This window comes from Populus nigra, chromosome 15 (genome assembly GCF_951802175.1).
Source record: "Populus nigra chromosome 15, ddPopNigr1.1, whole genome shotgun sequence".
Lineage (NCBI taxonomy): Eukaryota > Viridiplantae > Streptophyta > Magnoliopsida > Malpighiales > Salicaceae > Populus > Populus nigra.
This window is the reverse complement of record NC_084866.1, coordinates 7,901,734-7,912,710: the sequence shown is the minus strand read 5'-3', so window position 1 is coordinate 7,912,710 and position 10,977 is coordinate 7,901,734. Positions and strand designations below refer to the sequence as shown.

The 10,977-nt window shown below is 35.7% G+C and overlaps 1 protein-coding gene across 3 annotated transcripts; it reads right to left on the bottom strand.

Moving 5' to 3' along the window:
* Nucleotides 1–952: 952 nt before the first annotated feature.
* Nucleotides 953–9,415, bottom strand: LOC133674519 (receptor-like serine/threonine-protein kinase ALE2). 3 transcript variants are annotated; one of them, XM_062095672.1, is made up of 16 exons: nucleotides 8,959–9,415; nucleotides 8,022–8,141; nucleotides 7,628–7,942; nucleotides 7,399–7,533; nucleotides 7,128–7,202; nucleotides 6,923–7,015; nucleotides 5,966–6,094; nucleotides 5,650–5,877; nucleotides 5,470–5,544; nucleotides 5,279–5,380; nucleotides 5,044–5,151; nucleotides 4,570–4,941; nucleotides 4,186–4,482; nucleotides 3,415–3,804; nucleotides 3,058–3,298; nucleotides 953–2,159 (listed from the first exon to the last, which is right to left on the bottom strand). In XM_062095672.1, the coding sequence occupies exons 1-16, from the start codon at nucleotides 9,044–9,046 to the stop codon at nucleotides 1,481–1,483; spliced, it is 3,447 nt and encodes a 1,148-aa protein (XP_061951656.1). In that variant the 5' UTR covers nucleotides 9,047–9,415; the 3' UTR covers nucleotides 953–1,480. The 3 variants fall into 3 exon arrangements, with proteins under 3 accessions (XP_061951656.1, XP_061951657.1, XP_061951658.1); XM_062095673.1 differs by having other exon boundaries at nucleotides 5,044–5,145; XM_062095674.1 differs by lacking the exon at nucleotides 5,650–5,877.
* Between the last annotated feature and the right edge of the window lie 1,562 nt (nucleotides 9,416–10,977).

Sequence of the window (10,977 nt, the reverse complement as noted above, 5' to 3'; positions counted from 1 at the left end):
CAACTTTTTTTTAATTTTCTGATAGTAAGCATTAAAAAAGGTATCATATTAAGAATTATGAGTTAATGTATGAACAATTTTTCAATATCCTGTTAATTCACAACAATTTTTTTTATTTGTTTACATATAATAATTCACAAATCAACAATATATCATCTACACTAGATAGAGCCCTACGAGCAAGCAAATGAGCAACTCTATTGCCTTCTCTTTTATTATGTTAGGATTGGGAATATGTGAAGAGCCAACCTTCTGATAAAAAAAAAAAAGTATTGTTTGTCAAAAAAGGAGTTTTTCCGAAAAAAAATATATTTTTTCTCATAAATTTAAATTAATTCAATTCATATAAATTTCTATTTTAATTGCTTTAGATTGTTATTAAAAAACCCATACCATTCATGAAAAAAGTCATGGCTATGTTAAAAAAAAATGCATAAATAAGAAAAACTTTTGACTTCATAAATACACCTTTTACTCTACAATTTAACTCATTGAAATTCTTTCTAATAATTATTTTAATAATTTCAAAATTAAATAAAAATAAGTTTTCAAAATAATCAGGCATCTTCGCACGGGAAAAAAAAAAAAAAACTATTTCTAACTGGTAGAATATTGTTAACAATGAAATATTAGTTGTAGAAAAGGTTAGACGCCTACCGGGCTTTCAATATGAAATCGAAGATTTTAAAAGCTGTAACATTGTATCCTGGAAGTGCTGCCTTCCGATGGCAGTGATGCAATTCAACCAGGAGCTTCAACAAGTTGAAATATTACTTGTGTATCAGAACGGGATTTGATACGAACATAGGACATTGCTTGTTTCTTAAAAATTACAGCTTAAAGGAGCACGATGAAGGTCAAGAGTAAAATTCATGAGCCTCCAGACCATTAATCCAAGAAGATGTCTCCAACGTTGCAGTAAAACTGGAAAGAAACTTATTAAACTACTATATGCACATATAAATTTATTTTTATTTTTTGAAAAAGAAGATGAATATTTCTACAGTGAAAGTGAGAAATGCTACCATGTATTTTAACTTGATTTGATGAAAAACTCTTACAGACGGGAAGGAAGGAAACATCCTGCTGCTGATGCCTGGCAGACTTGAAGTATTAAATATGTTGATACACCATTGAATTCAGATAACTCCACATCATCGTGTTACTGCCGCAATTCCGCCAGTGCAATTGAGTATAGACAACGAAAGCCTTGTATGGGATCACGTCCTGTTACCTTCGAACCTTACTTAAAATTTAATTCATTTGGAGTGAGATCAAAACACATGCTGCAACTGTCCTGAAGTGACGGATTTTGGCATTCTGCATTCCATAATAATAGCTTACTTCGTTGTCCAGGCTCTTGCGAGGCCGCAACCAAATTCTTGTTCTTATGAAGGACTGAATGCTTGCTTGCAGTCAAGGATTTTAAGATTGAAAAACGGGAAGTCAATATTCACAAAAAAGAGGGACGATCTAGCTCTTAATGTGAACCTGGCCACATTTTGAAGATGGTTCCACGTTCACTCACACTTTCCCCTCTCAATCTCCTCTGCAACAACACTCTGCCCCCTCCTGTTTTCAATGGACCTGATGAGCATCTCCTCAATGATCCAGAGCCCTGCCTCCCACACCCGTCTGATGTACTGAAAAAATATGAATCCACGAGTCCCCTTTCTATATCTGGCTCAGAATCATAATTATGTACTAGGGCCTGACTTCGTAAAGAATCCCGCAGCTGTCCTGAGACTGCACTGACCTCAGCATCCATGTAAATAGATAAATCTTGGCTGGAACTTCTGGAATCCAGTTCCTTTGCCTCATCACACTCATTAGATACTAGTTTTAAGGCCTGAACAACCTCACTCATAAAAGGACGGTGTGATACCTCTGGTTGAACACACATTGATGCAATAGCTGCTACTTTGGCCACACTATCAAAAGGTACATCAGGTGCTAGAGTCGGATCTATAATTACTTCAAGCCCTTCTTTAGTTGTTAGAAATGGACGAGCCCATGTAACTAGATTCTCTTGACCAGGTGGCTGGGACATATCCACTGGTTTTCGTCCTGTTAGGAGCTCAAGAAGGACTACACCATAACTGTAAACATCACTCTTCACAAGAAGATGGCCAGTCATTGCATACTCTGGAGCGACATACCTAGATTAAATATTCATCAGGCAAATAGATACATCAAATTCAATAAACTCTAATACAATTCAAATGAAGGAACTTAAAGCAAGCCTATATCAGCTTGAAGGTTGCCTAAATGTTAAAAAGGTGTCTTGTGTGTCCTCACTATCCTTTTTCTAGAAAAAAAAAATAATATTGAACTGGTCCAAGAATTCTTTATCCCCAAAAAGGAGGAGCAACTACATATTTATGATTTTATGCAGGTCCATATTAGCACTGCCAACCAAGATGTCTAGGTTGAAGAATATCGAAATTAAAAGGTTCACCTTGGCATCATTTCAATGAGCTTTAATTTCATTTGCAACCGATACATATAATTGAAGTTATGGACTTTCAAATTTATATTGCCATAAACATATTTTAATTCTGAATTACAAATGGATGTTTGTATGCATGTGGTTTAGGATGAGCATTGAGTCATTAGACAAGCTTAAGAGAAGATTCTGCACAACAGAGAGCTGGACAATGAGCTATGATTCATGGATGTTCCTTAACAGTCTAATTAGAAGACAATGTGGTGGCAGCTATTTTACTTTCTAGAACAAGGAGCAGGAGCTAACTCGGTTGGTACCTTCTAAAACATCATATGGTCATATAAAAAAACTTCAGTCTGTGTAACCTAAATCTGGGACACCCAGCAACATCCAGAATGCTGAGCAATTATGCAGGTACTTGGATCTACTACACAGTGAGCATGCCACCTCCATCTATTGTTCTCCCAGAGATATTTAGCGCTTAATACATGATTAAGGTATGACAAGCAAACAAACATGGGCATTTCCTTGTAAGGAGTTGGTGTTAGGTGGGGAATCATATAACAAGTGATACAATAAGACTTCGTGAAGCCTGAAAGACGAATTCTTACCCAAAAGTTCCCATGACCTGCGTTGATATGTGCCTATTTTCCTCATCCAAGGCAGTCCTAGCCAAACCAAAGTCTGAGACTTTTGGTGTGAAATCATGTTCCAACAAAATGTTGCTTGACTTGAAGTCCCTGTGTATCACACGAGGGCTTGAATCCTCATGTAGATAAGCTAGACCTCGAGCTGCACCAAGTGCTATCTTGATCCGAGCATCCCAATTAAGAGCAGATTCTTTATCAACCCCTGGTAAGTAAACAACATACAGACAAGCATATTCATGTTATAGAACATTGACTCCTTATCTAAGAGATAACTTTCCTAATCCAAATATGAAAACTCAGAAAGAGCAAGGCTACTACCATGTAGATGAGATTCGACACTGCCATTTGCTATGAGCTCGTAGACCAAGCTGCGTGAACATTCCTCTGTGCATATTCCAATCAACTTGACCAAATTTCTGTGATGAAGGCGGCTAAGCATCTCAACTTCTGCCAAGAATTCTCGACCACCTTGCTGATCATTTCTCTTTAGAACTTTTACAGCAACTTTGGTCCCGTCTTCTAAAACACCACTGTAAACAAGCCCAAAGCCACCCTCCCCGAGTATTCTTGAAGCATCAAAGCTACTAGTGGCCCGCTCTATGTCACTTTTGCTGAAGGTCTTAGCAGATCCTGTGTACGCTGGAATACTAGATGCAAAGGACAACGAGGCAGAACTAAGACCACTTCTAATCAATGACCCAGCAATACCTGCAAATTAGTTTTCCTTTTTCATCGCAAAACTAAGCAAGACTTTTGAATTGTTCAAATTGCCAGATATTACTAAATCAAACATATTAGAATAGAAAGGAAATGGTTATCCAACAAAGCATGTTAAATACAGAAGGACAACATGGAAATACAAAATTAAGACAATGTTAAGTCTAATATATACATGCCATATTTGTACAACCTTAGTATTTCACAACATTCTACAGTTTCTTTTTCTTTCTATTTTACCTTGCCAAGTTCAATCACTGCTAGCTAATTAGTCCAATTCTGTATGTTCTATAAGCTTAGTGTTTTACTCTGTAAAACCATTGATTCATCAAGCAGATAGGCTAAACTACACAAAGCTTTAAATACTATTACCTGATGGTTTCACAACTGAAGGTGGCAAAGGCTGCAGGACTGATGCCGGTTGACTAGCATGATCTCTATGTTTAAACAGCAATGCCAGAGCAACAGCAGAGAATAAAACTAGTGCTACAGAACCAGACACAGCAATAATAGCAATGATGCCACCAGCAAGCCCATCTTTACGCTTCCTTTTATGGACATCAACCCCTAGGGGCTTTATCATCCTTGCATTGTTGTCATTGCCAGAATATGGCCCATCATCGATTATTGCAATTCCAAAAGGTGCCATAGGTGGAGGTGGAGGTAAACCTATAAATGTAGCACTTCTATAAATATCCAGGAAAAGAATAAAAAGAAAAGGAAAAAAAAAATTCTTCACATTTAGAAATTGTTTACCTAGATAACGCACATATAATACTTCATAGTCACCAAAAAAAGAAGGGTTTATAACAACTTGTTTTTTCCAAAATCTTTGATAAGTCAAAAAGGCAGTTGAATTGTCAAATCTTTCTCCAAGGGGAACCAAGTCAATAAGGACGATTGTCTTCTCTAGCTGCTGGCTGGGGGCATTGGCCCCTATAATGCGAACTTGACTTTGTTTCATAAAAACGCCAGCGGCAATTTCCTGAGCAAGCTCTGAAACTAAAGGGAAAAATGTATACAGTGCAACACTAACGCCCAGTCCTACTTGCATGGGCAAGACACAGCGACATGGTGACCCAGGAGGAGTATTTGTGTATGGCTCTGTGCACACAGTCGTTGAACAATCTGCAGATTCGATGAGCCTATGCATTACATTTAGGAAGACAAAGAACGTCGAAGGGAAAACATAAACAAACTTCAAAGCAAGAGAAGCATGGATCTGTGTACCTTCATTAGGAGGTGGAAGTGGTAATGTGTGGAGTGGTGGCAGGGGGGGCATCTTGGGAGTTCTTGAAGAAAACCCAGAAGGAGAAGCTTTAGGGGAAAGAGCTGGCACTTGGAAATGCAACAATAATCAAAAGGTAAGCTATTAAGTATGTAATGAATGAAATAAGTGAATGTAATGCATAATCAACTTGGAAAAAGGGGACAACGAAATGTAAGGAATATGAGCTTTCTTTACTTTTTGTCCATCCAGATGCTGCAGTGTGAGTGGGTGAAGGAGTGGGTGAAGGAGTGATCACTGGTTTAGGATAGCGGTAGTGTGATGCCTTATGTGAAGAATCTACCATAGAGGAACTGCATTAGAAACTGAAAAGACCTTCAAGATAAATGCTCCAAATATAACCACTAAAACAGTCACTATTATGATACCTGGAGTTCCAAGGGGTGAGAAAGCATATTGTTTATGCCTGCTTGTTGGAAGAAATGATGGAGGCATGACGGGACCTGTAAAGAGCATCAAAATAAAACAAAATCATATATATGAATGTTAAGTACATAGCAAACCAAATGGTTATCGATTGGGGAACTTCTCAAGCACAAAAGAAGGACCTTGCTGTTTTGAAGAGGGCGGAAATGTTGGATTTGAGGATGCAGGAGCAGAGTCACTGATTCTGCTGCTTTCATGGTTTTGTTTATGAAATGGGATAGAAGGTGAAGGCGCAGAAAAGTGATGCTGTTTATCCAGAGGAGTTTTCGGCAATGATGAAGGAGAAATGGGAGAGTCATTAGAGTGCCTCATAGCATTGTGTGTGGAAGGAGCTACACCAGAAAAAGAACCTGAAAATTTTATTGTTAAATTCCAAGTCTTCATACTAGTGCTTCATATAATTGATCTTGGTGAAATTTTCAGTTTAATAATGCATACCTTTAGCTGGAAAATGGCTCATGGGAGATAAAGGTGTGGGTGTTTCATTTGGCGGTGCAGAAACTGGAATTTCATCTTTCTTATAATCAATGCTTGGGGTAGGAGCAGATGGATGGCGGACATTTGGACCTGCAATGTCATATGAGAGCCAATAAAATGTAGCATTACCTAAGTGTAAAGAGTTGGCATATATGAAAATAGTGCCAGGAAAACAATATGGAAATACCACCTAGTCTTGTAATCCATGCCATGGTCATCAAATCATACATTGTCACACCCACACAAAAAAATAGTCATTCAAATGGAAAAATGAATAAAATAAATGAAGGAAAAAAGGAAATGAAGTTTTCATGATGCTGAAAACTGGCCTTGTTTAAGTGAATGTTTAAAAGAAAAATGAAGACAATCTAGTGGCTTTTTCCAAGTATGCATCAAACGTTATTCAAGACCATGGTTATTAAATCATAGAATGCAACACCAACTGAAATAATTAGTTGCTTAATTGGGAAGAACAATTAAAAGAAAACACATAAGAAAAATAAGAAAATGAGATTTTCATAATACTCAAAGTGACCTTTTTGAATGTAAGTTGAAAAGACCAAGGAAGATATATCTAGTGGCTTTTTTCTAAATACAGATCATGGAATGAAGCTGCATTCCAACAATTTTGTGGTTTGTAATGGAAATTTTCAGAAAATATTTATAGCATCATTATTGTTTCAATCACTTTGTCCATGTTTTATAACAGGCCTTAGTGAGGCATCACTATAAATTAAGTAAAAGAAGGTTGCAGAAAGGAAACTTTTGTTCATTTCTTCAGCCATGGACTATCTATTGACACATCCATTATATGACAAAGTTTAGCAGACATTGAAAATGAAGATGTGGAATGGTTCGATGTTAAAGGAACAGCTTCATAACCAACATGAATTTGAAGTGTTTTCTCTCGAGTAAAACCTGATAATACAGCAGGGGATTCTCCAGGCATGACTGGGTGGGTTGCTGATGAATTTTGTGGCATGGCTCCCATTGGTGATACAACCGGAACTGCTGTTATCAAAATAAAAAAGATCCAACATGATTATTTAGTTTGAAATTTTGGAAGGAAAAAATAAAAGAAAGAAAGGGATTATCCACATATATAGAACATATCAATGCACACCAAATGGCATCGTTGCTGGTGCAATAGGGGGGGCTGCTGGTTGATTTTCTTTTGAATTCCTTGATGGAGATGCAGCTGATATTGTATTTTGTAAAATAAAAATGCAGGAAAACAAGAAAAAGAATTAGGAACCTGTTGAAATAGAATCTATCATAAGAGTCACAGAAGAATAGAAAACTAATTCTATACCAAAACAAGAAAATGAATTAGAAACCTGTTGAATTAGAATCCACCGGAAGAGTCAGAGAACAATAGAACACTAATTCTATACCTGGAGAAACTGAATTTGGGACAGGAGCCCCACTGAAGGATACGTCTTTTTTATGAGTACTTAGTGAAGAAGCTTCAGGTGCATTTGATTGGCTGACTGGTGAATTTTCTGGTAACTGTCTCGAAGGTGCTGCAGCTAGAACCAAACATTGTAACAAAGGCACTTGTTATAGAACAAAAAGTCAACTAGAAAATTACTAAAAAAAAACAAGCATTAGTAAGTTATGCACCTGGCGCACTTGACGCAGAGACAGGAGTCTGTCTAACTGCTGCCTCTCTTCGATGAGCATTTGGTGGCTTAGGTGGCTCATGCCCTTGATTAAGTGTGGGTGGAGGAGCTGTATTATACGTTGGAGATATAACTGAAAAACTTGGTGACAAGGATGGTACATGTCCTTGAGAAATCAAGGGAGGAGGAGCTCTATTATGTGGTTTTGTTACTATCAGAGGACTAGGAGAATATGATGGTACATGCCCTGTGATTGTTTGGGGCACTGGGGCAGAGGTGAGTGGTGGCAATGCAAGTGGAGGGTGCAAGTTTGACCCTGTATTTTTAAACCAGAATCATATTAAAACGATCTCAAGATTAGTAAACAATCTACAGTAACAGTTTATGCAAGTTACCAGTTGACAGAGACTCTGAGGCTGGGACACTGCTTCTAAATGGCTGGAGTTGGGGACCAGGCGTTCCTTCTATTGGAGGAATATAAGAAAAAATTGCTGGAGTTAGGGATATATTGTCAGCTGAAAATTAGATATAATACCAGATTTAAAACCACATATAAATGCAACTTGGTATCTATAATAAGTTTCAAACTAAAATATATCAATCAGAACAGGCGTAAGGGCTGTGTCTTTACAAAATTAGCATTTATGATTTGCTTCTGCTTATATCAGTGGTGGAGAATTGTCTCTCTCTTATGGGGTTTAGTATCCATGTTTTCTAGTCTATGTACAGGAAGAGTTCAAAGACAACCCATTAGATCTGCTCTCTGTTGAATTTAAAACTCCATAACGAAATATCTTTAGCAAATCAGACTGTAGACAATGGAATCAGAGCAAGATGAGATATCAATGCAGTGGCCGAAATGCGGCTGGATTGTATGAAGTTCTAAAGAAACATAGAATTATATAAGCAGCTAAAGATACTTGTAATGCATTTCCATAGTTGAGCGTAACTGACAATGTTAACTAGCCGTCCGTCCTATAAGAGAGGGAGAAAGATTTGGAATAACTATGAGCTCCCTTCATTGTCTCAATTACTTGAGCTTTTTACCAACAAGCTCTGATCTATGGTTACATAATTGAGGGGGAAACATTTTTTTAGTTTCTGGTTCACTATTAGTAAACAATCCCAGGTCAACAAAGACACCACAGTCCACTTTGGCTCGTATCAACTCGTACATGTATTGTCAGCTTCTTCACATTAGCATTGGCAACATGAAGTTAGATAGGCCCAGATAACAAAATGATTGATTAATAAAAAAAAACCCTTAAACAACATAAATTTCTCCTAATTCAATCCAATCCTAACAAAGAAGAGCTAGCATCATAAATTTACCAGTAGATCCTTGAACTGCGAAAAAAAAGCCAATGGCAGAGAGTTTCCCCAGCAGCTGAAGAATGGGTGGCACCATCACCAGCCCCATGACATCAAGCACCAAACTTTCAAAAACCTTTGGAAGACCCTCCTCGATACTAATGAAGAAACCACAAAACAATTAAAATAATACTACATAACAAAGAAAGAAGAGGTTTTTCATTTCTTTTTTTCCTTCCGTTGTCTTTTAAATAACTCGAATCAATAACAAAAAGGAGGTTAAACTGGATTAGCACCAGCACACACAAACAGACACAAAAACTGTGTAGAAAAAGCAAAGACAAGGTGATTCTTATTGAGAAAAACCCATAGAACCCAGTTTTATTTGAAGCTAACTAACATGTAAATTGCCAATGAAACTGTTTTCACTGACATGATTCCAACAAAATTAAAAAACCATAAATAAATTAAAAAAAAAACCCACAGAATAGAACAGGCCACTAACAGCGACTGTGCTGTGTAACAGAAGGCATAAAAAGGTATGGACAGTTAGGTGGGGCAGAGAGAAAGAGAGGGCGGTGGTTAGAGTATAAAATAAAAATTAATGGGAAAGATTAGATTTAAGTGGTGTGTTAATGGAAATAACTTGGTGGGGTTGAATTTACCCTGGGATTGTTTACTGGGGTTGCTCGACTCCATTTTCTAGGCTGCTGATTTTCCTGTTGATCCTTTGAGAATAAGGTTCTGCGTGTTCACTAAATATTAAAGAATGTTGACACTTCACTTGTGTTGTCTGGAAAATTTGTGACTTTTTTTCTTAACAAAAGACGGACGGATGAATCAACAAGATAAGTTAAAAGTAATTAAGGAATAAAGTGTTGTTCAGTCAACTTAAACATTTAAGATGGGTGAATTACGTGTGTATCACTAACCTTAGATAATACAAATTATTTCAAATAAATATAATAATTAACTATATAATTAAAATATTTTAAAAAAAATTTATAAAATTATTTTTAATGTAGTTCAACAAGCCTACTTCCACAATTTAAATACAAAATCATATTTGAGAATTAAATTCTTTCACTAGTTCAAATTCAAGAGTATAATAGTCCTTAACAAATCTATATCAAGATTTTTACATTACTTAAAGATATGTTCTTTTCAGGATTTTTATCAATTGAAAATATATTATTTTCAAAACAATTTCCTTAATGAAATTGTCTCATCAATACCAAGAATTTTTATCTAATTTTCAAATATTTACAAGAGTGATTTGTTTTCACACCAGTATCTCTTAATATAGTGTATATTACAATTGAAGTTCTAATATATTTATATGTCTTAATAGCACTTATAAGATATAAAAGTATTGAAGTGTAGTGAGTATGAAATCGAATATTATTGTGTTAGAATATAAAGGTTTAATAGCACAAATTATAGTATGATCAAAGATGGATGATTTTATAATTGTTTTTCTCTTAGAATAACATGTATATGTTATATGTTCATATTCCTCTTTTTAAAAGCTATGTATATGTTTTTAAAAAAAATAGTTCAAATAGTCAACTGGTTTAGATTAGTCAAGCCAATCGATTGATCAGTTCCTGCAAGATTCTTAGGTGTCCGTCACTGATGTATAAGTTTAGTCACATCAAACAATTGAATGGTTCATGCAAACTAGATTTATCATTTTAACTTAAGTGAATTCTTAGAACCGTCTATCTTAAATTTTATTATCAATCATTTAATACATGCAGAGTGAAATATATAGGCTTATTTTAATTGTGTTATCATGTAAGATATAAAGATTTACATGAGTACTAAAATGAACACTTAATCTAAATCCTTACTTTGCTTTTTTTTTTGAACTTCTTAATTGATTTCTTTACAAAATTCATCATGTTTGTTGATATGTTTTTTATATAAAACATGTTTAAAGTTTATTCTCAACCAAGTATGTCATTAATTTATTTTTTATTTTATTATTACCATCAGAGTATATAAACATGCATACGATATGTGATACTAAATGTCAAT

Bases quoted from the DNA above. Each gene is read 5' to 3' on its own strand.
- LOC133674519 (XM_062095672.1), bottom strand. From the start codon at position 9,046: ATGGGGCTGGTGATGGTGCCACCCATTCTTCAGCTGCTGGGGAAACTC. The intron at 7,016-7,127 runs GTGTGCATTGAT...TTTTGATAACAG, and splicing joins ACCAGCAACGATGCCATTTG to CAGTTCCGGTTGTATCACCA. The intron at 5,545-5,649 runs GTCCTTCTTTTG...TGCTCTTTACAG, and splicing joins GCCCTCTTCAAAACAGCAAG to GTCCCGTCATGCCTCCATCA.